This window comes from Aphanomyces invadans, assembly GCF_000520115.1.
Source record: "Aphanomyces invadans strain NJM9701 unplaced genomic scaffold supercont1.9, whole genome shotgun sequence".
Classification (NCBI taxonomy): domain Eukaryota; phylum Oomycota; class Saprolegniomycetes; order Saprolegniales; family Verrucalvaceae; genus Aphanomyces; species Aphanomyces invadans.
The window spans coordinates 297,165-321,965 of NW_008580154.1; the positions used below are offsets into that span (position 1 = coordinate 297,165).

Genomic DNA, 24,801 nt, shown 5'->3' on the forward strand with positions numbered 1-24,801 from the left:
TGTCTCGTTTTGGCGCCACTCATGACATTATGTTTTGCGATGTTATTCATAGTGCGCGAGATCATCGAGAGCACCAGCTCAAATTCCAAAACTTATTAACTATTTCATGGAGGAGAGCTGTATATTCAACAACTGGTTTACCTCTTCGGAATGATATAAATGCAAAAATTACTTTACAGAGTTATTAGCTGTCAGAAGTATCATCATGTTCTCATCTCCACTTGACATACCTCTTGACAGTGAGGAGTCACTTCCACAGTGACTTTGATCAATTTCTGTGATGTCGGCAGTCACTTCAGCATTCCGGAGGGCACTATCCAGTGAAATTTGCTTACATGTGGAGATTTGGATGGTTTGACAAATCGTAGGAGTGCCCAATTCCCAAAAGACCTTTTCCAGACGTTCCAACACGTCCTTGAAGGTCGTCTTGGAGGTGTAAGCACGACCCACTGTCCCTTTCACATTCGCCCATATCATTTCAATTGGTTGGAGCTCGGAAAACCCCGGAGCAGTGTAGACGACATGGTGACCACGACGGTGGGCCATACTCACAACCACAGGCAAGATGTTCTCGTACACATACTTCTTCAACTTGGCCCACATAGCAGATTTGAGATCCGACTGGGACACATCATTGAGACCATACTTCAAACAGGCTTGGTACATGCCCTCCTTTTTCCAGTTCCCTTTTGGAGTTGACTCTGGTTTCACCTTGTGGTACTTTGCATTGTCCATGACGAAAACCGCTGACCTCCAACCTAAATCTTCGACTTCGTCCATTTGTCTTGTGAACCAAGCAGTGAAGTACTTGTGATTGAACATAGCATGGTAATCTTTCACTTCTTTGCCATCCTTCTTCCCACCAACAAAAATCTCCAAGCCAAGCAGATGACTCACGTCTGATCCATCATCAAGGATTGCGGCAATGAAGCAGTAACGCCGTCCTTTACGCTTGGGTTTCGTTGCTTCGGGGTCAGTGGGATCAAACAAGCTGTCCGCATGTCGAGAGTAGTGATGGTGGATGAAGCTCTCGTCCAAATACACAATTGGCCTCCGTGGTTGGGCGCTGACAGTTGGAACCATGAACCCGACGTACGCATCACGTGCCAACTCATGGTCTCTTGACAGTCTGTACGTCGTGTCACCCGATCGTTTTCCTCTTTCATATCCTTCCTTAGCAAGGAATGCCTGAACCGACCGAAGGCACGAAGAATTGTCCTTGGGACTGTACTCATTGACAGAGAGTACGTCTGTATCCACGAGCATCGACATGACATCCTTGGCAACAGTCCTTGTTCGTGTAACACACCGGTCCCGAATGAACTTACGGACCATGCAACGAACATGTCGAGTATATGGCACACGAGAGGAATGCTTTGAAGTGTTTGACGGAGGAGGTTTGACCGAGACTTCGCCATGCCGGAGAAATTCGGCGAGGACGTTCTTCACAACATTTGTGCTGCGGCCAAGGAGACTAGCAATTGCACCGGCAACGTCAACGACCTGAGCTTCTCGTAAAGTTGCTTGAAGCATGAGAATATCTAGCTTCTCGTGGTACGTGAGGCTGCGCCCCCGGCGCTGCTTGCCAAAGATATTTATTCGCTGGATGACCTCAATGTCCATAGAAAATGGTTTTTTGCCCGTAACTTCCACAGTTTTCGGGCTTTCATTCGATGTGCAAACGATTGGCCTTGTGCGTGCGGTGATTTTGGTACCGTTTTCGTGCAAAACGGAGTAGAAATGACGAAGATTGAGCGATTTTTCTATTTCTGGGCATCCATTTATTGTATTGGAATATAGAGGTTTTATTGTTGCCGAAATTTTTTATTGCTGCTCCTCAGGTTAACATTCAATTACACAGTTTATTAGCTTACACGTCCGAAATTGGCCAAGTTTGAGCACGATAAGCGAGAATATTTTGAAGTGCATTGTGTTCTGGAGTTTTCTGTTGGGAGCATTTTATTCAACACATTATAGCAATTCGAATGATAAAAGAATGAAGAAATTTGACACCTACCCAGTCCCAAGTAACACTCGCTGGTGCTCTCGATGCTCTCGCGGACTGTCAGTTTCACGATTTTGAATTCAGTTGACTTGTGTCTTTGGATTGTACAACACGTTTTGAAAATGACTTTGAGTGACTTCGGAGATCACTGAGTAATCTCCGAAGTCATTCGCTTTTTGCTCATTTACTGATTGCACACTTGATTGAGTGGTGAGTTGCTGACTGAAATATTTGTTTCACGACAATCATCCTATGACTGACTAATCATGTTGTGACTTCCATGCGTGTTTTGTGAATTTGAATACTGGTGTGATTCTGGTTGATTACACAGTCTTTGTGTTTGAGGTCTATTGCATAGTTTGTGTATATGTATATCTTTGTTAGCAATACTTTCTCCATGACCATCAAGAATTCACCTTGCAATTTGCCCCGCTCTGTTCCGCCACCCTGGCCACCACTGCGCACCACATCGCTTCAGGTTCAGAGCCCAACGCAATATGCCGTTATGGAGGCCGTCCAGCTCATGGCTGAAGGGTCCCATTACGCCGAATGGGCAGATCGCATCGAACAGAAAGTTGCCAACAATAGCTATGCAAGTAGTTAACGTCAACCATCCGCTGGGAGGAAAACGACGAAGCCGATGACTACATGTCCAAGTCCTACATCAACTAGTCCCTCCACTGTATCAATCTGATGTACATCAAGGAAAACGAGCTCGAGAAGACCAACCCCACGATGGTTCATACGAACTTCTCCTGGTGCCACCTCAAGGAGACTCACGAGAAACCACAATTTTCAACCAGATGCCGCTCCGTCGCGAACTCGCGACCTCGCATGACAACAGCGTGAGTCGTATGCGACGTTTATCCACAACTCCAAGGAATGCCCTCGCAAGCTCTTCGAAGCCATTGACATGACTCCCGAAGCCGACCGCATCATCAAGTTTTTTACCATTGAGCTTTGATGCCAAGGTAGACTTGACTTTCGAGCGTATTGCCAAACAAGACCCCAAATTCTCCACGCTGATCAACTTGATCAAGGCGGTGAAAAACCGTCGATGATCCGATCGCGCACGCAAACAAGGCCACCAATGTGCCGAAGGCTTACAGTGTGGATGAAGCCTACGCGCCGAGGCTCGCGAGAAGGATCCGGAAGTTCGGTCGATGCGTTCGTCTGCTGTAAATGTCGTGCTACAGTGCGCGCAATAATTATACGACATGCAAAATTTCGTGTCATGAGTGGCTGCAAGACCGTTGCATGAGCTCGAACTTGGATGACTGCCTTCTACGAACAATATTTGCGTGCTTTGAACGAGAATCGTTCAAAGGCACCACTGAGTTGCCGATTCAAAGCAAATTTGAGCTTACGCAGTGCGCAAGATGTATACGCCATCAAACAAAAAATGAACGTGTACAGTTCAATTGACACAAAATCAAAGCTAGTACTTTGTAATAGCGCCCTTAGATTGCAGCACTGCCACACAACGCCTGGGCATGCTCAAAACGAGGTCATTCAAAGTGGACAGACGAATTTGAGACCAGGCCAGCAATATGGCTGCTCTCAGTTCGCCTACGTGCAAATACTGCTTACCACTTTCATACATCTTTCGGGCAACTATGCCCCAAAGGTTCTCAATTGGATTGAGATCCGGCGATAACACTGAATGCTCGAAAATTGCAACCTTTCCTGCTCGAGAAACTCGACCGTTTCCTTGGACTTGTGGATCGACGCGTTGTCTTGTTGGAAAATGAAGTCGAGGCCGTGGTTGAAGTGGGCGAATGGAAACAAAAAATCTTGGAGAGTCCAGATATAGTGGTGGGACTTTTGGTTTCCATCTAGGAAAGCAATTTCGGACGTCCCGCGGGATGAAAACGCGGCCCAAATCATGACGCTCCCACCGCCGTTGCGTCTTGACATGAACGTGTCTGGCTCCCGCGCAAGGTCATGCCAATAGTACTGCCATCCATCTGGACCATCCAAATTGAACTTCTTCTCATCAGACCAAATGATTTGAGTCCAATTTGGAGGTCCAGAAAGATGGCGCGTAGCAAAGTCCAAACGAGCTCGCTTGTGTCGTTCCGCGAGCACTGGGCTTGGCTTCCGCTTCGCGTACTCGAGACGCTCACTCATTTGGAGATGGTGCTGAACGGTAAGCAATGACACGTTCAAGTTGAGTTCTTGTTTGAGCTTGCTTGCTGACTTCCAGTCTTGCAAGCTTCTCGGATGAGCCTCTGTTGCGTCAATTGCGTCATTTTGGGAGATCTTCCGGGTCGTTTGGTGGTTCCATACTTGTCTGGATTGACAAGATAGGCTCGAATGACACTTCGGGACCTGCCAAGCATCCCTGCAATGGTCGCGATTGGGACTAGGTGACTGAAAAGTGCGGCAATCTGGCCCTTCTCGAATTGGTCGAGTTTCGAACCTCTGGGCATGGGTTTGACGTTTGATTGTCGTTGTTTCTACATGTGTATGATGTTTAGACATAACAATGATGCACGATTGACAATGTGTCTGTAGTTATAACCTGTTGTAGCGAGCTGGCGAATACTTCTTGCGCAGGTTGGAGCAGCTCACGACTTGCTTCAGCACGATATTGACGTGCAGCGTCTAAAAATTGGCGCTTGTGGATTGTCCAATGGAAAGTATCCTTCGATAATAATCGTCGTTAGACAAGGACGATTGGATGAAATTATATCTTGATTTGGCGCGATGGCGTATATTTTTGCGCGCACTGAAGCGCGACGACTGTTTTTATTCGCCAATAGACGGTCAATACTTTTTGGTTTCGTATGATTGGATATTAATGCTCGGAAATTTGTGAAATATGTTACACGACATCGTTTCCATGAATTTCATTGGAGTTTGTTGTCGTTGTTGAGGTTGGGGGGTCGTAGTAGAAAGTAAGTATTCTTCTCTTAACATTGGGCAAATTCCCACTTGAAACACTTCACTTCAAGTATGTCAGCGGGAGTTTTCCCCACTGGGGACTGGCTTTGTCCCCTCGCAGGATTGCAACACACACACATCCTGTGTGCATTCTCGAATCCAACGACTTGCGCCATCACCACTGCCATGGCCGCGCCCGATCAACAATACGACGAGCTCTACAAAGGTGCGCCATTCCTTGGCATACATGCAATGCAGTGTCTGAGCCAACTCACATTGTAGTGGTGCTTGTGGGGGACCCTGGAGTCGGCAAGACGAATCTCCTTGCATACTTCACTGCATCGGACGAAGATATGGCGATCGATGCATCCACGAACGCGTCCAAGATTTTCAGGTACCTAGCTTGTCTGCATTGAAAGAACTTCAGTGCTCTGGAGTTCTCCCTGATATCCTTTCGTTTCTTGCTCTGGTAGCAACGTCAGAAAACCTACGATTGGCGTGGAATTTGGCACAAAGATTATCACCCATCCTAATGGCAAACGTATCAAGGCTCAAATTTGGGATACTGCTGGCCAAGAGCGCTACCGTGCTATCACAAGCTCGTACGTAAATTTGAACTCGAGCGTAAGCCCAATCGAGGAATGTGTAGGCATTACCGTCGTGCGGCGGGAGCGCTGATTGTCTACGATGTGAGCAGCCGCACGAGCTTCGACAATGCTCAAGGACATTGGCTCAAGGTATGTACAACCTACCTAAGTCATTAATTGGCCTCACGATAAGTGCAGGAATTGCGCAACTCTGCCGACACGAATAGTACTTTGCTGTCATGTTTGATGCTGGTGGGCAACAAGATCGATTTGGACCCAGCAGACACGGTGGTCACCCCCGAAGACCACGAATCCGCCGTTTTAGCTGCCGATGGCATTCTTGATATCCGCGCTTCAGCCAAGACCGGTCAAAACGTTGTCGAAGCGTTTGAGAAACTCGTGATTGGTGCGTGAATTGTCTCGTGAGCAAGGTTGAACGTTGTGGCTGCAGAGGTGTACAACCAAGACAAGGCACGGAATGCGACGCCAGAAGAGAAGCCCTCCGCCTTGGATTTGAGCGCACCAGTTGAGAAGAAGAAGAAGAATAGCTGCTGTTGATCTTTGCGTGGTCTGTTGGAAACTTTGAAAACTAACTTCGAAACAATTTTAAATACCTGGAGATGTGAATCCAATGCGTTTCGAACGTATTTTAAACACATATGAAACCCACCCGCGTTTCAACAATGGAGGCGTGGCAGCGCGACCGCATCACCGCCTTCTATGAAAAGTACAATCCCGAGAATCTCGTGAACATGTACGCAGCCATATCCATCATGCGTGAATAAATCATACGGCGTATGCAGACCTGAGATTCTGCGAGTGTTTTCGGGGCGGGAGGACGTTCTGTGTGCCAAGTTGCACAAGAAGTACGGGTGCGCTCCCGACATTGTGTGCCAGGAGGTGCGAACTCACTCCATTGTTCACCCATGACGAATTGTAGGCTGAAGTAGCAGAGGCCGCCGAGATCCTGACAGAATTCGACCCCAGTTACACGCCAAAGACCGCTCGACCTTCGTTTGGTGGTTCCTTTGACGTCCGCTGCTCGGCGTTCAATGCACACAAGGCACTGGTTCAAAATCGCCTGGACAACGTTTTGTCCGCGCCCCCACTCGACAACATGTACAAGTGCCGCCAGCTCGTTCGTTCAGACCTTTGAATCTCTCCACCCTCGCTCAATTCTCCCTTGGATATGTAGTTGCCTCGAAACCATCCCCAGTTCCTTCACACCAAAACAAATCCTACAGGTCCAACTGACAGGAAACCCCACGACGCGACGACAGGTGCCAAGAAACCACCCATCTTGCATGCAATTGCCGGTACAACACGAGCTTCCCGCGACAACATCGTTTTGATCATCGAGCTGTAGAACTGCATAAGGAGGGTCCATTGAGTTTGCTGCACGCGTGCTTGATGGCCAGGTCCCGTGTCGTGGTAGTCGTGCGGCGAATATGCAGCATTCGTGGCACGTGCACAGGTTACCTCAAAGGGTTTGACAAGCACATGAACGTTGTGCTGTTCGACGTGACGGAAGCATTTATTCCACTGACCCACCCACCCCACTCTGTTGAGCCTCTCGTCCGAGCCATCGCGCCCGGGCAGCTGCGTCCTCCCGACGTCGTGAAGCGATTCGTCAGGCAGCTCCTGATCCGAGGGGATAACATTGTCATGGTCTTTCCCACGCAGCCACTTCCACCATCGGCGAGGGTTTCTCAGTAACCTGTTTGATAAAATACATGCTTCCTTCTTGGTCGGTCACGAGAGTGGGAAGCGCGACCGCGCGGGTGCTAGCCATTTGTTCAAAGCGAATGGGAACGAGTTCTCGAACTCATCGACGGACTCGGCGCCCATCGCACTCGCCCCCGTTGGGTTGCACTGGCCAACAGAATTCACGGACCACAACAGTCGAATCATGCAGGCACGACGTCGTGCATATCCTGTTAGCACAGCGTGACGTGTCAAAGTTATGGATCGGAACCTTCGCATGTTGGCCGTCCGATCCCCTTGTCTTGAGCGACTAGGCGAGCAATTCATGACTGGGCGAATCCACCGTCAAGCGCGAGCTGGCTTCCTTGGCCATGGCCACCCAGTCGACTGTGGCCAGCCAGTAGAGACCAAAGACGGCGCATATGGCATAGCCCGCAGAAATACCGACCCAGATGCCGAGGATGCCCCATTCGTAGTTGGAAGCCAAGAACCACCCCGCCGGTACGCCGACGACCAAGATCGCAAGCACATTCCACAATGCGCCTTCATGGGGCCTGGCACTGCCTCGGAACACGCCTTGCATGACCATCCAAATGGCAAACCCAATTTGAAATGGCGCGTTCACAGCCATCAGCTGCGCCGTCAACCTACCGCATCGCATGACCACAATGCATTAACACCAGGCGCAACCAACTGAAATAGCAACATACTCCAACGTGGCAGGGTCGTTCGTGTACGCGTGCGGGAAGACATGCTGCAGCGCCAACATCAAAACACACGTAAAGACAGCCCACGAACACGCCAGCCCCACGGTTTGAACCGCCGCGACCTTGGCTCGGGTCGGGTCGTTCGCGCCAAGGGCATTCCCCACACGCACGGAGCTACAAGCAACGAACTTTAGGTACATATAAAACGATGAGGTGGAGAGTCTACGTACCTGGCGACCCCAAGCCCCATGTACACCATGAAAAACACTTGACGGAACCCCATAAAGATGTTGTTGGAAGCAATCGCCAAGTTTGCACGGGGCAACAGGCCTACAAGAATGAAATGCTTGTGAATCTCGAGGCCATGCTGTCGACTGTACCGGCCAAGATTGACGTGAGTGCGACCGAAGCAAACTCCGAGATAAACATGAACCAGCCAAACGCACTGCACACACCACGAGAGTGAGCGACGATTCAATGATCGCGCGTCTTGCTATACCTTAAGAACAAGAACGATGGCAAATGCGCCACAGCGGCATGCAGGTGCCACTGGCGAATCCAATCCGAGTAGGTCGCTTGCATAACATAGTACAACGACACGGAAAAGTAGACGACCGTCACCGCAATGAACGAATATGCAGCGCCCACAAATCCCTGCACGTAAAGAGATGGAACCCATCAAATCTTGTCAACGGCCCATCGCAGATGACGAACCAAGGACGTGCGGTACATGAGGACGTACGCCACGGCCACGTTGGTGACGTTGGCAAAGACTCCGCCGTACACGGCCGGCAGAACGATGTTCTGGGACTGCAAAATACGCTTGAAGATCTCGTAGCCAAAGCAAAAGGGAAGGCCAAACATCATAATCCACAGCAGTCGCCCCGTGACATCAGCCACCTGTGGATTTTGACCGAGTAGCAACAGGATGTCCGTGGCAAAGTAGCATGTGAAGAAGATAGGGATCATTAAGACAGCGCTGCACAGGACGGCCGTTTGAAGCAGCACAATAATCTCGGCCTTGGCGCCCCGTCCGTGTGCTTGAGCACACATGGCATCGAGGGCCGTGCCAACGCCAATCGCCAGGCTGTACAGAAACAGCGCGTAGAACAAGTACGATAAGCCGTTCGCCGCAAGAAGAAGTTGAACTTCGCTTGGCTCAGTGCTTAAGTGACCGGTGTACATACCGTTGATGCTGTTCAACACATACTCGAGGATAGCCGAGGAAACCTGTCAGAGGATGGGAAGAATGCACAGGGGAATAGAGCAACGCACCAACGGGAGGGAGATGGCGATGACATGGGTCAATTCATCTTTGGCGAGGCCGCTCGTCGAGTACTTCGCCAGCAACGGCAGCTGCTCGTTGGCTTTGGTTGCCGACATGTCCTTCAGGACCTGGCTTCACCAAGTGCCTCATTGATTTGAGTGCTATCCGGAAAATGCTTTTCATATCCGGTCAGATATCGGCCAACTCCGCATTTTAAAATTTTGTGGCGAGCAGGTAGCAGCAGCATGGGGACGTGATGATGATCAAGACCTGGGAGGGGAGTGCGGGTGTGTGGACGTCAGGAAGATGCATGGTGTCAAGTGCGATGACCTCTCGAGAGGTTGGGTCACCAGTCGTTTTGGCGAGCGACTGCAATGGCGCGTGGTTCTCCAGAATCTTGATGACCGTGCAACAGTACGCATGGTCATTGTAAGGGAGAACCTACATCAGGAAAGCAAATATGAAATGGTGCCCTGGACAGAAGCTTCCGCTAGGTGCACAAAGGCTATTTGTACAGCGACTATTCAACAACTATGCCGCTCAGCCATTGATGCGAAAGTGCCAGTGCGAGGACCCATGCCAACCCCCCCTGGACACCTTTGAAATGGCGCACAGCGATCTTGTTCAGGCTCATGGCTGTGCATGTGAATGCTTGTGCATCGCACAACAGCCGCTCCTGTCTTCATTTGCCTGTGGCTTTGCATTTGCCCGTGCGTGTTCACTTGTGACGTCCTCCACTGCCCCCCACACGACCAATTCTTTATCTTTAGTAATCTGATCCCCATGTTGCCATCCGTACACGTGCTTTTTCATAACAAGGCTGAAAACGCGAGCACATGAATATATCTCCAGAAGACCGCACGCCAACGTTGCTCGGAATGCTGACAGCTTTACTCATCTCTCGTTCGCCACGTGGCGGCGTGCGAGCCTCGACATAGCGGTATAGACGAGAACTCCTGACCTTGAATCCATTACCGCTTCTTGTGTTGTACAGAGCGATGCACATGCCAACTTCGACGCTCATCCGCGCGCAGTAATGGTGGCCAATGTGATGTCCACTGTAGTGGTACCGACCGTCCGTGGAATGCGCGGCCTTTCGTTGTAGTTGTCGGCATGCCCACCCCCGACAGTGGGTAGTTCGCAGACGCCCGTCTTCGACGTCTAATGGCTGCATTTCACTTTCACCCCCGCATGCCGGTCGACTCGCTCGTAGCCCGTTGGGGTGAGCTTGTGGAGCCTTCAGGACAAGAATAATCAGCCCACGGAGGAGCCTACTATGCCCCCGCGTACGAGGAGCGCCCTGTTACGCTGAACGTAGACAATTCGCGCTGCCAAACGGCGTCGCCCCCGCCGAGCGTCCTGTAAGAGATGCATCAAATTCCTTTGCAACGTCAAACATTCGGTCCGTCATGACTTGAGTCGCCTTTACTGAAAAACAGGTGATTAGCGCTTGTGGTTTTACTAGCACGTTTTATTCAACCAACCTGGTGTACTTGCAACGATCCCACCTACGTTGGGACGTGGAAATGCCTGCAGAACACTTCTCGCGCTCGCGTACATGGGCACCGCGGGCGACTCCTTCAACGTGCCGTATCCCAATTCTTTTTGCCTGCCTAGAGTTCAGTCAATGACTCGTCCTTGATGGATATAACGCATCTCTAGGAATAACGTTTTACTATAAAACGTGCGTTTATTGACGATGCGCCACTGCTTGATGTGTGTCGTGAGTTGTATCCGCACGTCCGCACTCCATTAATCGCCGACGTCGCGACGAAGGGACCGATCCATCGATGCCGTTCATCGCTGTGGAAGGGAGCACTGCGACACGATCGGTACGTACGACGACGTGGAGGATTGATTCACGTAACGCGACGCTTATAGCTGAGCCTTGGTGTGGAAAGGCCATTGCCAGCACATGCCTTTCCCGACGAGTTCGTCGAGTGCACACTGCGCTTGCAGCATGGCGACGACATCACGTGAGTCCTGTGGAGTGTTTGCCATAACATTGATGGAAAGTGTCCCGATACAGCTTCCCGCTGCCATTTCAAGTCGCGCTTGTTCACGCCGACACCAAGTTGACCGAAGAATCGTCGTCGCACCTGGTACACTGCAACTCGCATTCGATCGCCTTGGCGAACAAGAAATGATGCTTGTGCGACGCAGGTGATCGATCCCGCGACGCCGCTTGTTTTTACGTCGGCAATATGCACCTTTCGCTTTCACCTGCGCCACGTTGTCCAGAACATGTGCCTAAGATGCTCTCTCGCGGCCCCGCACCCGATGGTGTCTGTCTTGACTTCACCGATCACGATCGTCCAGGTAGACCAGCACCCACTTCTTCTTCTCAGCGATGTCCATGTCGTTCACCAGGATCATCATGCTGTTCTTCCCGTCAGGAAAAACTCGTGGTGACAGAACAACCTCCCGACGTTTGGTTCAAGGACGAAGGCGGTCGAGACAAGTGCATGACGATCCAAGTACAGGTCGAAGCCGCGCCCGGTCACACTGTTTCGCAGCGCATTGTGAGTCCACCCACGCAATGACACCAGCGAACTGACATCTTTCCAGATCCCACTGGAGCTAACGCTACTCTACGACAGTGGAGACGTTGTACAGACTTCCGCTGTCGCGACGTCGCCGTCCACGGGCATTCTCAAGCTGTTTCCCGACTTACGGCCGAACATCACGAATGGCCACGTCAGCATTTCATTCCGGTACCATTCAACCTGCCGTGATGACTTGGGCCAACTTGAATTGTTTTTGGGTCTACAGCATCGAAGACGTGAGCAAGAACCACCAGAACCATTCGTTTGTATTGCAGATCGCTCCAGAGTCGAGCAACGTATACGCCGATATCTCCAGTGTCCGCACGGCTCCAGTCGCCATCCGTTCAAAACGGAACAAGCGACGATTGGGTTCGTCTACTTCCTCTCGATTTTGTTTCGAGGACCGCTGCGAGTGTTTCCAGATTGAATGGACTTTTCATTGTAGCAGGGCTCAAATCTCCGAGTAACAACACTGCGTCGTCGCCGTCCGAGGTCACGAGCGGAGCCCAACGGCCACGCGCCCTTCCCACGCCCGTTCACCACTCCACACCGACCCATGCCTGTTCCAATGACAAGACTCCCATGAACCGCCGACATACGACTGCCACCCCGCACAACCTTCCACGCGGTACGGATCCATCCATGGAGTGAAACCTAACCTGGGCGAATGCAGCCCGGCCTACGTGGACTGACACCATGCAAGAATGGAAGCTCGTGGGGTACGAGATCCACGAACACGACGGCTCCATGAACAAACAAGCGCCAATCTACCGTTGTCTCGCGTGCCTGGCCTTGACAGACGTGTCGCAGCAAGCGAGCCACGCGCCAACTTGCGTCTACTTTCGCCAGCAACAACAGCATCCGTCGTACCATCAACTCCCACAGCATGCGAGCTCTAGCACCTCTCGCCCGCACTCCCACTATCGAGTGCAGACACCTCAGGTAAGTTGCCCAACGCATTCTCGTTGTTTGGTGGATCTACCACTCACGCTCGTACGGCGCCTCTTGCAGATGGTATACGGATATAATCACGTAGCATACACACCGACTGGCCCCTCGCCACCTTCTATGGCTGGCACACCAGGAGGCCAGCACGCAGGAACGCCGTATGCACAGCATCAAACAGGGCAACACCAGTCCTACATGAAGCCATCATCAACTCCTTCCCATCAACTCGACAACATATTCCTGTCGACAAAAGCGCCAACGCCATCCAGCTCGTCCATGTTGTCGCCAGAATCGGCGGATGCTCTGGCCAAGCCAATGCTCATGATGGACATGTACATGGTACGGCGATTCCATTGACGCCAAACAGTTGAGGAGTTGTGTCTAGTCGGCGCAAGGGGGACCCAATGGGCTTCAGCACAGCACCACCACCCCCTCCAACAACAGTAGCAACTGGAATATGATGCAACAACAAATGGGATCCACTCCAAGCAATCATGCCAGTGCGGGTGGCAGCAGCGTTGCGAATGCAGGGTACAATCCCGAAGTATGCGTCGCGTTCATCTTGGCCGCAATGTCTACCGATATGCGGGTACATACCGACGCATGTCACGTTGGCATATTTTAATGTCCGTGATTCGACCAGGGCGACAAGTTGGGGCTGCCTGCGTTTGACCAGTATCATCAACTTGTACGGTGTTCTCGAGTTTGTCGAGCTCGATGGATCTGACGTGGCGTGTTCGATCGGAATAGATTGGCTTTTACAAGGAACAGTCCTCGCAACCAGCCCAGCAAGCCCAGCAGCCGCACCCTTCGCGCACGCAAGTTGTCTTTTACCCCGTGTCGGATTTTCCATTGTGCAACGCAAGTGGTATCGCCGCGACCTTTGAATCCGCTATACACTACGTACAGTCACCCTCCACGTGATCGTGCCACGACAAGAAAATTCTAACTTTTGGTGCGCGTAGGGATCGCTCGACGTGTTTGCGCTGTCCAAGTATATGGGGAACCTGTCCAAGATGCAGGAAGAAGCATTTTTGCATTATTGGAGCCAAAACCTGATGCAATAAGTGCTCGAAGGGGTGGTCACATTGCGCCTTCGTCGTCACTATCAGCCCCTTGGTCCATGCGCACCTTTTCGTGGATCGCAATCAATTCGACCTTGAACACCAACGTGGCATTGGGCGGGATTTTCGGTGGGCGTCCTGGTCGTTCATCCAAGAGTTAGGTAAACATTCAAAATTCCATCGCCTGTTGCCGCGTACCCCGAACGCCGTATGCAAGGTTGGGCGCACAAGTAATCTTGGCGGTTTCCCCCACGCTCATCCGAGGAATTGCGAGATCCCATCCTGTGAAAATTTCAGCTCCACGACGTGGGGATGGCCTGCCCAAGACGCAGTCAACCTTGAATCACGTGGCCGGCCCCGACTTTGAATTCGAGCGCGCCACCTCGCTTACGCGATGCCTCAAACACTTGACCATTTTCAAACTAAACGGAATTGATTCAAGATGGAGTGATAGACGATGCACACCACGTACCATAGCTGTATAATGCACGCGGGCGTACTGGCCCTTGTTTGGGTAGTTTTCCTTATCGCTAGACCAACAGAGCTTTCGTCAACCCAAGTCGCTCCGTTCGGAAGAAAATGCAGTGCTCACCCGTCAAACAAGATCTCGTGTTGCAGGCCGGGCACAACGGCCCACCGTGCCTTTTCGGCTTCCGCTAACCTCGCGAGCTCTTCCTGGAAAATCTGCCGCTCTCGTTCTTCCCTACCGTCACCATTTTACGACAGTTCCCTCGGCGTCCACCACTTTGTGAAACGCACTGTTCTCGCAAGAGTCGCTGCCGCTCCAGCGCTCGTTCTCGTTTGGCTTTGAGGCGCTGTTCTTCAGCGATCTTGTCGGCATTCCTGCAAGGCAAACACGGTCATCGAGACAAAATTCATGCAGAGGGACATGAAGATAAACCGTTCGTACCACCACGCCATCACACGTGCCCCCGTCGCATTCATGACGTTGCCCAAGTCCTTAAGCAATCCTTTGGCCACCCCCAAATGCAGCAACGTCGCAAATCCTACCGACAGCGTCAGGGCGATGAACGGTTGGAGGAGATCGTACGGCTTTGCGTCGGGTTGCGCATGTTGTAGACAATGTGGCAAAACTACGAGAATGCGCTCGATCGATCTGTTGAATCGATCGCTCGAAGGCAAGAAGACTCCACCTCATTGAAGTCAATCGTGCCATTCTTGTTGCGGTCCACTTCGTCGATGATCTCGCGGAGTTGGGCAGGGGTGACGTCCTGTCCGAGGCTGTTGATGAGAATCGCGAGCTCGCTGACGTCGATTTCGCCACTGCTGTCTTTGTCCAGCTACTCAGTCGCGTGCTGAACGCATAGATGGTAGCCATCCGTTCGTGCTCAACCTGTTGGAACTGGCGCTTCAAATTTGCGATTTCATCGGGGCCGAACATGATGGCAAGCTCGAGGGACGGACAACACGAATCCTTCCCGCGCTGCATTTGTAGAATCATGATAAACTCATCCACGCTGACTTCTCCATTGCCGTCGCGGTCCACGTCATGAATCAACGCTGCCATGGACAACAGAGCACGTGATAGTTGCACGAAAAGACCAAGTTAGGCAGTCATGGGTGGCCAAACCTTTGATCGTGTCCAGAGTTGATGTGTCGCCAAAAGCATGCATGATCGCCATCATTTCTTCGGCCGAGATCGACCCGCTGTTGTCTGGGTCGAATTTTTGAAATTGCTCTTTGATGAGGGCGACCTCCTCTGGTGTAAAAGCTTCAGAGGTGTCGTTGAGTTGAGTCTCATCGTCGACCGGAGTTGACATGTCTGGAACTGGCGGAGTCTCGGCGCGGCTGTCTGGGATCGTGGAGGGGTTGATGTCTGCAGCGGGTTCGTTGAGTGGGGCATCTTGGGCTAAGGGAGTGCCTACGCCAACTGACCGAGGCGCGCGGTCAGTCACGAGTAAACAGCACGAGATGCTGGAGTTGTTCATACTGCCGGGCAACTCCTTTATGACAGATTCTTCGTTGTTGGCTATAAGATGTTATCTGAATCATCTGAGTGGTGTCGATGGGATGCGCTCCACACAGTACCTTCTAGGGGATTCTGAACGTGTTCAACCGCGATGGGGGAGTCCACTAATAGTAATACTCGTCATGCAGTGATTCCTTATTCCTTCAAGACCTTTCTCGCCTCCTGAAGCGACGGCTAGCGACCACGCGAGGTAAGACAGCTCAGTGTGCCTTTGTAGCATTGGGTGTTACCGTCTGTGTTGTTGGCATAAATAGCTGATAAATTCGCTTCGTCGCTGCCGAGTAAGGTGGGTTTGAACCACGAACTCTCGCCAGTCTTGGCGTTGTAGTAGTAATACATGCCTGTACGACGACTCGGCATGGGGTGATGTTGCCTTCCAGACGTCCAAAAATACCTGAATCCTCGTCGTAGAAGCGCTCAACAACTGCCTTGAGCAGCTCGCGTAGCCGCCGCCGAGCCATGCGGACACGATACATGCCTTGGATCTTCCTCGCGCTCTCCTGAAGCGCGACGTCGTCGTCCTTGCCGTCACGCATGGTGCAACAATGGGTTGGTCGACACATCCGGATAATATTGACAGTTACCGGAATTATACGGACGATTGCATCGGTTACGAAAACCGCGTCTTGATCAGAAAGGTCGCCGGTCCGTCGAGATGGCAGCGACGGCATCCCCACTAGCTAGTGGGTCGAATGCGAGCTCGTCAATCCTGACGCATCGCTACATGTATGGTCTGAAGGGCACGGTGAAGAACAACATAGCGTTTTGCGAAGAGAATGTCGTTGTGTACCCGAGTGGCCACTGCCTGGTCATTCACAGCATCGAGACGAAGGAGCAACAGTTCTTGCACGGCATGGAAAGTGGTTCTTCGGGTGGGTTTACAGCAATGGCAGTGTCAGCAAATCGAAAGTACGATCACCAGCTGGGCGTGCAGGAGCTATCCAAGGGTTCACTTCCGGCATTAGGTACCTCGCCATGGCCGAGAAGGGCGATGTCGGCGTGATCAACATCTATGACCTGACTACATTTCGACGAAAGAAGCCGCTCGTTTACTCAGACTTGGGGGCAGAGTCCTATGTAAGTTCCACGTGGACAATGACTCGAGTGACAGCGTTTTGTGGTGGTGTAGGTGAGTCTCGCGTTTTCCGCGGATGGCAAGTACTTGGTCGGCCAGGGGGCTGCACCCGAGTGGAACCTCATGCTGTGGTCGTGGGAGAAAGCCAAAGCCGTGACAGCGTTCAAGAGTGCGGCACAGTACGGCAGCACTATCGGCCAAGTCGACTTTTGCCCCACCGATGCCAACTCGTTGTGTGTGAGCGGCAACGGAACGATAAAATTCTTCAAGATCATGGACGGTTCGTCCTAGCTCCGCGCGCCTCCTTTTCCATGCACCACATTCACCCTCGTCTGTCCGACCACAGGGCAACTGCGTCAGCAAGTCAATTCGCTCAAGCGTGAGCCTGGCAACTTTTTATGCCATACATGGCTTCCAGATGACCGGGTCGTTGCCGCCACCATCACTGGAGAGCTATGGTATGACCGTCGTCACGCATGTCTGTGGGATTCAGGTCGTCTTTCTCTTGGCAGGTTGTTTGAGAACATGGAGTTTCGTGCAGTCCTGTCGTCGTCGCCAACCGACGGCCAATATTGCTCGTCGCTCTTGGCGTACTCCAAAGGTACGCGCAAACAACGTTGCAGGCTTTGACCGGTCGGACCGCAGGATTTGTTTGCGGTGGGTCCGGCGGCGTCGTTCGGATCTACGAAAAGTCGGACGACTCCCGCGAACACTTTAAACGGACAAAGGTCTTTACGATCGACGGCAACCCCCAATGCATCCAGCACCTGGCGATCTCCCCGAGTGAAGACACGTTGATCTGCTCGCTCGAAAACAACCAGTTGTACATGCTCACTCTGAGCTCCACGGACATTTTGAAGGAAGACGCGATGAACTTTGAACTGGTCTCGACTGCGTTTCATCGCCCCGGCCAGCACGGCGCTCAAATCACCGGGTACCGTCATGTTCATGGCGGGGTTTCATGCGTTGATGAGCGAGCTATGTCGGTCGTGGTAGCTTGGACACTTGCATTCGCAAGCCACTGATCGTCACGTGCGGTGTCGACAAGTCGGTGCGGGTGTGGAACTACAGCGACAAGTCGACCGATATCTTGAAGTTCTTCAAGGAAGAAGCCCTCGCCGTGGCGCTGCACCCGAGCGGGCTCCACGTTGTTGTGGCATTCTCCGACAAGCTGCGCATGCTCAACATCCTGATGGACGACATTCGACCGTACCGCGAATTTGGTGCGTTGCAATCGGTCATCGCGATTGACGCCGCTGACCCGGGACGGCTTTGTAGGAGTCAAGGCCTGTCGCGAGGTCCGATTTAGCCACGGCGGCCAGTACTTTGCAGTTGCCAACAACAACACGATCCAAGTACGTCCTACCGATCGATCGCTTCCGACCAAGCCGGGTCGTGACCTCCAGCGCAGGTTTATGGGACGTACTCGGGGGAGCTCATGGCGGTGCTGCGTGGCCACACAAACCAAGTCAACGCGCTCTTGTGGAAATCCGACGACCGCAAACTCATGAGTTGTGGGTCCGACGGGTCGATTTTCCAGTGGGACTTGCGGTCCGCCGTCAAAGTTGGCGAAGGTGCGGTGTCCATCTTGCATCGATCGTGCCGAGACGGCATCGCTCCATCATCGACACCTCCTTCATTGATCTCGGCGCGGTGTTTTCCAGGCCACACGCATCCGCGGTGCAATTACCACGACCTGTCCTTGTCGCCTGACTCGACAATGCTGTTCGCAACGGGGACAGACGGCACCCTCAAGGAAATCGATATCGCCGCGGGGGCACCTCGCGTCGAGCACAATTCGGGCGTGCTGCTTGGTACGTGCATTTTCTATAAGATCCTGAAGCACTCTTCTCGACACCGGTCACCAGGACCGCTGGCTATCACGACGTCGCAGCAGTACCTGTTCGCCGGGACGGCCGAGCCGCAGAGGCCGGGATGCATCCGCGCGTACAAGTTGCCGCTTGAGGCCGAGAGCACGTACAGCGAATTCCAGTGCCACGACATGGCGGTGTCGCGCCTTCGGCTATCGCATGTTCGTTTATCGTCGCGTGTCGTTGGTGGCTTAACCGTGGCACGCAGGACAGCCAATATCTGTTTTCGGTCGGCGAAGACGGGTCGCTGTGCATCTTCGAAACAAAGGAGCTGTCGAGCTCCAAGCTCAAAGGTCGAACTAGTTCCATGATCGTCGACTTGCAATTTGCGCCTTCTCACGGCATCGATCCAGGGCGCAGCGAGCGCGAGAACGCCATGGCGTTTGCCGAAGAGATTCTTGTGACCAAGTCGGACCTGGAAGAAAAGAACCAGACGATGCAAGGTGCGTGCTTACCTCTCTGAACGGGTGGCGATGGACCCGTGGAGACGAATGACCACGGGGCGTAGAGCTCAAGGTCAAAGTCGACGAGCTCACGCTGCACAACGAGTACCAGTTACGGCTCAAGGACATGAACTATAAGGAAAAGATTCAAGAAGTCAGGTTTGGCGTGTCCCGTCGATTCATTTCGCTGATGTGCTGTGTAGTGACAAATTTACCTCCGAGCTGACCCAAGACAAGCAGCGATGCACGGATTTGCAAGAGGACAAGCGGGAAATGGAGGCCGAGTACGACGCCAAGTTGAGCGAGCTGGAGGCCACACACACGAGGGAGCTCGATGAAATACGCACGACGTACGCCTCCGGCGGCTACCAGCCGTTTGCTTGACGACCTGTAGGTACGAGGCCAAGATCCAAGCCGAAGTCGAGCGGTACGATGCCCTCATCCAAGAGCGCGACGAAGAAAACGCGCGATGGGACGAGGAGAACCAGCTGCTCGTGGAAAGCCACACGCAGTTTTTGGCTGAAATGACGTCCGAGTACGATCGCAAAGTCGACGGCGAGCAGTTGAAACAAACGCGGCTGGGCACCGAGAAGGAAGAGATCGTGACCGAGTTCGAGGACAGCAAGAACCAGAGTACGTGTTGTGGCAATGACGGCGGTGTCGCGTCCCGACGAAAGTCCTAACGTACGGCGTGTGGCGCAGTTGAGGAGGACGCCGACTTGGAGATTGAAGAGGTCAAGGCCAAGTATGACGCAAAGTTCCTGGACGAGCGGGAGGCGACGTTGCGGTTGAAAGGTACTGCGATAGACTGACTCGTGGCAGTCCTCCCCAGCAGGGAGAGAGACGTGCTATGCCCAGCGCCACCAACGGACATGACGTAGGCGAGAACGGTATCATGAAAAAGAAGTTTACAGCGCTGCAAAAAGACATTGAGGACCAAAAGGAGGAAATACGCAGCTTGCAGGAAAAGGGAAAGGAGCTGTACGAAAACATCAAGGGCCTGGAGAAGGATATCCAGGGACACAAGAAAGAAATCCGCGAGCGCGAAGAGACGATTCAGGACAAAGAAAAGCGCATCTACGACCTCAAGAAGAAGAATCAAGAGCTGGAAAAGTTCAAATTTGTCTTGGACTACAAGATCAAAGAGCTCAAGCGGCAGATCGAGCCCCGTGAGAACGAAATCGCCGACATGAAGCTCCAGATCGAAGAGATGGACCAAGAGTTGGAGCACTACCACAAGTCGAACGCTGCGCTCGACTTGATGATTGGCGAACTCACGCTGAAGATGGACGGCATGCAAAAGGTCAGCCAAACGACCATGAAAGTCTGCGACATTGATGCTAGCACGACAGGACATCAACCACCAATCTCTCGAGATCAAAACGATGCGGCAATTCATTCGGCAGTTCCAAAGCGACCTCCACGACAGCGCACAGCTCCTCGAGAAGAAGAAGGCGCTCAAGGCGTCCGTGATCGGTACGATGGAAGGAACCGCGCGTGCGACGGCTAATCCCTGGCGGTAGCGTTGTACAAAAAGTACGAAACAGGCAAGATTGTGACAGAAGTCGCAAGCGACGTCGACGCGCAGCAGGAGTACAATCGCCAGCGCGAATATTTGGAGAAGGAAGTGGAAAGCATGAAGAGTAAACTCGTCAAGGGACTCAAAATCAACCACAGCGAGATGATGCGCCTCAAGCGAGAAAACGCGATTCTGACGGTGCAGGTCCGTGCGCGGGACCCGTTCCCCCTATGACCCTGTCATCCTTTGAACATGCACGAACAGGTCAACGACTTGCGCAGAGAGTTCCATGCAGTCAAGGCTAGTCAGAGCGAAGTGAACGACTTAAAGAACAAACACCGCGACAGACGGGCTGTGGACGAGCGCGAGATGGAGCTTCGTCGAGAGAGCGAGTTGCAAAAGGTATCGATCGCTAGCTGTGGGTTTTATTGCTGCCACGGTGCTAACCAACACGTAGGCTCAAATTCAACAGCTCAAGCAACAACACGCAAACATGGTCAAGGCCCTTGGTGGGGCGGGTACTCCAGCACCTTCACGACGAGCGTCCAGCACTGCCGCCAAATCAAAGTTGCCGCCCATGATGGGCTCTCACATTGACGCGTAGTTCTTCGTTGCGTGAAGCTAGTAATGTCAGGTTGACCCCTCAGCCACCGCCGCCTCATCTCCCTGTTGGAAAGTTTGATCGCATTCCATCTTATCCGGATAGCATAGAGCGATTATGATTGGTTAAAACAATTTAATTGAGCTCATATAATGCGTTGTGATTGGCTGAAACGTCATCCCCAGAATGGTCAACTTGGGGTCTCGAATCCTTTGTTTGGATCATTCCAGCAACACCATCATGGAGTTCCTCCGCCAAGAAGAGACCAAGTACCCAGCGTTGGCAGCGCGCTACGCCCGCTTGTCGGAGCTTTTCAGTCGTAAGCTGTACCATGAATTGACCGTGGACATCTTGGCCTTCGTCAAGGACGAGGCCACAGCGATCGGGACGAACTGGTACGATCTCTACGTGCAGTTCATCTCGACCTTCCAGGACAAAATCAACCAGCTGTCCCTCATCACGATCTGCGGGCACATCGCGCAACGCTTTGCTGGTAGCGTGTATACTCCCCTGCACTTGTTGCTCCTCATTCCTACTATGCGTCACTTCCGTCGAATCGTTTGACAACGCCTTCATCATGTCAGATCCCCAACAAGCCGTCACATTTTTGACCTCGATCTTGACGTACTTGCAAACGAAGAAAACCAAGATCACCCAGCACACGACACCCAACCCCCACGCGATTGAGTCGGTCTTGGTTTGCCGAATGTATACGGCGAGTTTCCAGGTCAAGCTAAAGCAGCTCGCCGAAGTCAAAGCGATTCTGGCGGATAACAAAGACGCGGTCGAGGGACTTGTTGGCGCCGACCCGCTAGTGCATGCCGCTTACTACCGCGTTGCGTGCGAATACTATTCTGCTGTCGGGTATGCTTCCATGTCGCGGCTTCCATCCACTCGTCAACATAACCCACGCTGCAGTCCCGCCGACAAATTCTACAAGAGCGCGTTGATGTTCTTGGCGTATTCGCTGTACGACGACATTAAGCCAGCCGAGCGATTCGCTTTGGCTGTCAACATTAGCATTGCCGCCCTCACAGGGGAAGACGTGTTTAACTTTGGCGAAGTGGTGCGTCGAGATGCATCTTCCATGACGCTTCTGAAGCTGCGCCTTGTTGTTTGAACGCAGCTGGCGACACCCATCTTGAGCGCGCTCCAAGGAACAGACAAGGAGTGGCTCAGCGACCTCTTGCACGCGTTCAACCGAGGTGACATTGACCAGTTTAACATCATTGTCGGGAACCACCGCGCCGAGTACAACGCGCAGGTGAGTGCCGCGCAGTTTAGGATCAGTAGTCAACGAAACGCGAATGTTCACCATGATGCTGTAGCCTGCGCTCGTCAACAAGGCCGACTACGTCAAGGAAAAGGTGGCGCTGCTGGCGCTAATGGTTCTCATCTTCCACCGTCCGTCGCAAGAGCGAAATATCCCGTTTGCCGACATCGCGACGGCGACGCGATTGCCGTTGAACCAAGTGGAGTGGCTCACGATGCGTGCGCTGTCTCTGGGACTGATCAAAGGAAGCATCGATCAAGTCGACCAAATCGTGTCTGTGCACTGGGTGCAGGTAGGTCCTGCCCCACTCACTGCAGTTTCCCAAGGCAGTGGATGTGTAGCCGCGCGTGTTGGAGCGCCAGCAACTGCACGAACTGCAGGAACGCTTGGGTGGGTGGAGCAAAAAGGTCAAGGATACGTTGGTATTTGTTGAGGACCAAACTCCCGAACTATTTCAGTAAACCACGGGCGACAATCACTACGACATTCCTCCACGAGACTGGCTGGCTGGGCTGCACCTTCGAAGAGAAGTGTAATGCACCATAAAATTGAGTGGCTGCGACCGAGTTTCCGTGCCTGATGCGTCTGTGGCGGAAGATGTCATGGTTTGAGACTTCCTCGTCAGACCAGGACGCCCCATTGAGACCGAATTGTGCAATGGATGCTGAAAGTTTGGCTAGTCGCACATCCATCACGGACTCGTCACGCCAACTCAAACTGCGTCGTCGTCGATCCATCACGGAGGCTGCTCTTGGATTATATACAGTCCCCACTGGTGCATGCGGCGACTGTCGAACCGTACCGGAGGTGCTGTAGCTGCTTCTGTTGAACAAAAGGAAACGAAGCGTCTTGGTGAGAGAGCGCTTTGTTTCAAAGTCGAGCGACTAGCGCATGCAAGGAACCACTGCCGTCAAGTGATCAGCATGCAAATGCACAAGTCTTCACACCGCTAGATGCTGCTTGCACGTCCTAATCTCCGATTCGTGCCTGGCGACAAGGCGGCGGTCCTCCATTTACGGATCTTGCGCGAGCAAGGCTTGAATCTAGCCGCGCAACAAACTTGCGATCTCATGTGGTGACCTTTGATACGGAACGCTGCATTTGTACCGTGGCTGTCTGCTAAGACCTGGTGAACTTGAATAGACTGGAGCTGCCGCTGAGGGATTTGAAGCCTTTCGGTTCCATTTTAAGTTACCGACGTCCCTCCATTCTCTTGTACGAGTGTGCCACATCCCAAGAGAGTTTTGCTCGTGGCTCTGGAACGCTGGGCCGTCCACGCCTTGATGCCGTGTTTCCCTTGTGGATGCTGTTGCGGTGCAGGCAGGTGGTGCTGACTCTGCAGTTGCCTCAATGACCTGTGCGTGCTTTTCACGTGATGGTGTGGCCGCGGGTAGGCAACTGAGGCTCGTCTGTGCTGGGTTCGCGGCCATCGGAAGCGCCGACATGGACTGAGTCGACTATTGTAGAACGAGGAGGAGGCGATCGCGCCGCAGAGTTGTCAGGCCGTCCTTGCGTGCGTCCGCCGCGCGACTGAACAAGGATCCCGGACGCTGCCACGTCCTTGGGTGGAGTGGAGTCGAGTGATATTTGCCGGCAAATTGTCTAGCTACCGGATTGGTGTAGGTGATCGAAGTCACTGAATCGGATCAGGGGCGCGATTGCGACCTGGATGGTTTCAGCGAGATAATGATTCACTGTAGGAATGCATTCGGGGCTCTTGGAACGTAGTCGCAGCCTTAGCTCGCTGTAGGGTGCTGGCTCCAGCTCTTCAAGTGTAGTTGAGCCCATCCGTCCGAATTTGCAAATGGAGGCGTCGACCTCGCCCTGAACCCATGTCGTGGTACTGCGTATTGACGATGGGCCGGCTTCCCAAATCATAATGTGATCCCTGCTCTAGACTGAAGGCGCTGTGGACGATGGCAGGTTGCGAGAATAGCCACGCAAACCGGCGTTGATCTTGCGCAGTTTGCTCGAAGGCTCGATAGTTCACGAGCTTCGTATCGTGTCTCCTTCCTCTCAAACTGTCAACACGGTGACTTTCGATGGATCCTGTAGCCTGCACTTGTCCAGAGCAATGACAAATGCGACGTTTTGCTGCTGTCGTGTTCGAATTAATGATGTGTGCAGTTTGCCCATCGTGCCACCGCGAGGCATCCGCACAACACCCAACACGGGGACCCGCGAGCGTACCACGTGGCATATCATCCATCCACGCGCAATAGGTGCGGCCAACAGCGCACGGGAACCTTGCCGAAGATGCAAAATACCGCCCCAATTCTCTCCTGTCGCCACGATTATCTCTGCCACCCTATCGA

General features: G+C 52.7%; 7 protein-coding genes across 10 annotated transcripts; 5 read left to right on the forward strand and 2 right to left on the reverse strand.

Annotated features, from left to right (window-relative positions):
• The first annotated feature begins 5,038 nt into the window (after window positions 1–5,038).
• Window positions 5,039–6,119, forward strand: H310_05282. 2 transcript variants are annotated; one of them, XM_008869955.1, is made up of 6 exons: window positions 5,039–5,117; window positions 5,174–5,285; window positions 5,365–5,493; window positions 5,541–5,628; window positions 5,677–5,884; window positions 5,930–6,119. In XM_008869955.1, the coding sequence occupies exons 1-6, from the start codon at window positions 5,078–5,080 to the stop codon at window positions 6,034–6,036; spliced, it is 684 nt and encodes a 227-aa protein (XP_008868177.1). In that variant the 5' UTR covers window positions 5,039–5,077; the 3' UTR covers window positions 6,037–6,119. The 2 variants fall into 2 exon arrangements, with proteins under 2 accessions (XP_008868177.1, XP_008868178.1); XM_008869956.1 differs by having other exon boundaries at window positions 5,677–6,119.
• A 30-nt stretch (window positions 6,120–6,149) lies between these two features.
• H310_05283 (hypothetical protein) lies at window positions 6,150–7,233 on the forward strand. The gene is made up of 5 exons (XM_008869957.1): window positions 6,150–6,232; window positions 6,282–6,378; window positions 6,419–6,616; window positions 6,674–6,794; window positions 6,845–7,233. Exons 1-5 carry the CDS (start codon window positions 6,162–6,164, stop codon window positions 7,192–7,194), a joined length of 837 nt encoding a protein of 278 aa, XP_008868179.1. The 5' UTR covers window positions 6,150–6,161; the 3' UTR covers window positions 7,195–7,233.
• Window positions 7,234–7,364: 131 nt separating this feature from the next.
• On the reverse strand, window positions 7,365–9,298 carry H310_05284 (hypothetical protein). The gene is made up of 7 exons (XM_008869958.1): window positions 9,165–9,298; window positions 8,604–9,119; window positions 8,389–8,543; window positions 8,270–8,334; window positions 8,120–8,219; window positions 7,893–8,063; window positions 7,365–7,829 (listed from the first exon to the last, which is right to left on the reverse strand). The coding sequence occupies exons 1-7, from the start codon at window positions 9,270–9,272 to the stop codon at window positions 7,493–7,495; spliced, it is 1,452 nt and encodes a 483-aa protein (XP_008868180.1). The 5' UTR covers window positions 9,273–9,298; the 3' UTR covers window positions 7,365–7,492.
• Window positions 9,299–10,879: 1,581 nt separating this feature from the next.
• Window positions 10,880–14,231, forward strand: H310_05285. Of its 2 annotated transcripts, none has more exons than XM_008869959.1 (14): window positions 10,880–10,988; window positions 11,038–11,132; window positions 11,186–11,258; window positions 11,320–11,475; window positions 11,553–11,678; window positions 11,725–11,870; window positions 11,929–12,071; window positions 12,148–12,330; window positions 12,376–12,644; window positions 12,714–12,989; window positions 13,036–13,239; window positions 13,294–13,338; window positions 13,401–13,553; window positions 13,616–14,231. In XM_008869959.1, exons 1-14 carry the CDS (start codon window positions 10,947–10,949, stop codon window positions 13,715–13,717), a joined length of 2,013 nt encoding a protein of 670 aa, XP_008868181.1. In that variant the 5' UTR covers window positions 10,880–10,946; the 3' UTR covers window positions 13,718–14,231. The 2 variants fall into 2 exon arrangements, with proteins under 2 accessions (XP_008868181.1, XP_008868182.1); XM_008869960.1 differs by having other exon boundaries at window positions 12,151–12,330.
• Window positions 13,734–16,255, reverse strand: H310_05286 (hypothetical protein; the record flags this gene model as incomplete). The annotated part of the gene is made up of 16 exons (XM_008869961.1): window positions 16,099–16,255; window positions 15,935–16,045; window positions 15,855–15,878; window positions 15,764–15,808; window positions 15,666–15,704; window positions 15,306–15,605; window positions 15,069–15,235; window positions 14,869–15,015; window positions 14,748–14,808; window positions 14,625–14,721; window positions 14,460–14,557; window positions 14,307–14,406; window positions 14,187–14,244; window positions 14,052–14,136; window positions 13,913–13,996; window positions 13,734–13,852 (listed from the first exon to the last, which is right to left on the reverse strand). The coding sequence occupies exons 1-16, from the start codon at window positions 16,238–16,240 to the stop codon at window positions 13,734–13,736; spliced, it is 1,677 nt and encodes a 558-aa protein (XP_008868183.1). The 5' UTR covers window positions 16,241–16,255.
• A 69-nt stretch (window positions 16,256–16,324) lies between these two features.
• On the forward strand, window positions 16,325–21,323 carry H310_05287 (hypothetical protein). Its single transcript, XM_008869962.1, has 22 exons — window positions 16,325–16,613; window positions 16,670–16,781; window positions 16,834–17,059; window positions 17,126–17,237; window positions 17,292–17,380; window positions 17,425–17,713; window positions 17,776–18,002; window positions 18,058–18,134; window positions 18,191–18,353; window positions 18,444–18,593; window positions 18,648–18,811; window positions 18,859–18,943; window positions 19,004–19,093; window positions 19,159–19,252; window positions 19,297–19,443; window positions 19,488–19,726; window positions 19,796–19,888; window positions 19,975–20,396; window positions 20,446–20,569; window positions 20,617–20,816; window positions 20,877–21,014; window positions 21,070–21,323. Exons 1-22 carry the CDS (start codon window positions 16,360–16,362, stop codon window positions 21,214–21,216), a joined length of 3,642 nt encoding a protein of 1,213 aa, XP_008868184.1. The 5' UTR covers window positions 16,325–16,359; the 3' UTR covers window positions 21,217–21,323.
• A 109-nt stretch (window positions 21,324–21,432) lies between these two features.
• Window positions 21,433–23,066, forward strand: H310_05288. Of its 2 annotated transcripts, XM_008869963.1 has the most exons (6): window positions 21,433–21,706; window positions 21,798–22,077; window positions 22,132–22,279; window positions 22,340–22,477; window positions 22,542–22,778; window positions 22,828–23,066. In XM_008869963.1, the coding sequence occupies exons 1-6, from the start codon at window positions 21,454–21,456 to the stop codon at window positions 22,945–22,947; spliced, it is 1,176 nt and encodes a 391-aa protein (XP_008868185.1). In that variant the 5' UTR covers window positions 21,433–21,453; the 3' UTR covers window positions 22,948–23,066. The 2 variants fall into 2 exon arrangements, with proteins under 2 accessions (XP_008868185.1, XP_008868186.1); XM_008869964.1 differs by lacking the exon at window positions 21,433–21,706 and having other exon boundaries at window positions 21,732–22,077.
• The last annotated feature ends 1,735 nt before the right edge of the window (window positions 23,067–24,801 follow it).

Excerpts from the sequence above, each read along its gene's own strand:
- H310_05282 (XM_008869955.1), top strand. The coding sequence starts at position 5,078 with ATGGCCGCGCCCGATCAACAATACGACGAGCTCTACAAAG. Across the intron at positions 5,629-5,676 it reads CTCAAGGACATTGGCTCAAG|GAATTGCGCAACTCTGCCGA; the intron begins GTATGTACAACC and ends CGATAAGTGCAG. Across the intron at positions 5,885-5,929 it reads GTTTGAGAAACTCGTGATTG|AGGTGTACAACCAAGACAAG; the intron begins GTGCGTGAATTG and ends TTGTGGCTGCAG.
- H310_05283 (XM_008869957.1), top strand. The coding sequence starts at position 6,162 with ATGGAGGCGTGGCAGCGCGACCGCATCACCGCCTTCTATGAAAAGTAC. Across the intron at positions 6,233-6,281 it reads CCCGAGAATCTCGTGAACAT|ACCTGAGATTCTGCGAGTGT; the intron begins GTACGCAGCCAT and ends CGGCGTATGCAG. Across the intron at positions 6,795-6,844 it reads CATCTTGCATGCAATTGCCG|AACTGCATAAGGAGGGTCCA; the intron begins GTACAACACGAG and ends ATCGAGCTGTAG.
- H310_05284 (XM_008869958.1), bottom strand. The coding sequence starts at position 9,272 with ATGTCGGCAACCAAAGCCAACGAGCAGCTGCCGTTGCTGGCGAAGTAC. Across the intron at positions 9,120-9,164 it reads TCGCCATCTCCCTCCCGTTG|GTTTCCTCGGCTATCCTCGA; the intron begins GTGCGTTGCTCT and ends ATCCTCTGACAG. Across the intron at positions 8,335-8,388 it reads CCATCGTTCTTGTTCTTAAG|TGCGTTTGGCTGGTTCATGT; the intron begins GTATAGCAAGAC and ends TGGTGTGTGCAG.
- H310_05285 (XM_008869959.1), top strand. The coding sequence starts at position 10,947 with ATGCCGTTCATCGCTGTGGAAGGGAGCACTGCGACACGATCG. Across the intron at positions 10,989-11,037 it reads GGAGCACTGCGACACGATCG|CTGAGCCTTGGTGTGGAAAG; the intron begins GTACGTACGACG and ends CGACGCTTATAG. Across the intron at positions 13,554-13,615 it reads TTGAATCCGCTATACACTAC|GGATCGCTCGACGTGTTTGC; the intron begins GTACAGTCACCC and ends TGGTGCGCGTAG.
- H310_05287 (XM_008869962.1), top strand. The coding sequence starts at position 16,360 with ATGGCAGCGACGGCATCCCCACTAGCTAGTGGGTCGAATGCGAGCTCG. Across the intron at positions 17,714-17,775 it reads CACGGCGCTCAAATCACCGG|CTTGGACACTTGCATTCGCA; the intron begins GTACCGTCATGT and ends CGGTCGTGGTAG. Across the intron at positions 19,444-19,487 it reads CTCGATGAAATACGCACGAC|GTACGAGGCCAAGATCCAAG; the intron begins GTACGCCTCCGG and ends GACGACCTGTAG.
- H310_05288 (XM_008869963.1), top strand. The coding sequence starts at position 21,454 with ATGGAGTTCCTCCGCCAAGAAGAGACCAAGTACCCAGCGTTGGCAGCG. Across the intron at positions 22,478-22,541 it reads GCGCCGAGTACAACGCGCAG|CCTGCGCTCGTCAACAAGGC; the intron begins GTGAGTGCCGCG and ends ATGATGCTGTAG. Across the intron at positions 22,779-22,827 it reads TGTCTGTGCACTGGGTGCAG|CCGCGCGTGTTGGAGCGCCA; the intron begins GTAGGTCCTGCC and ends GTGGATGTGTAG.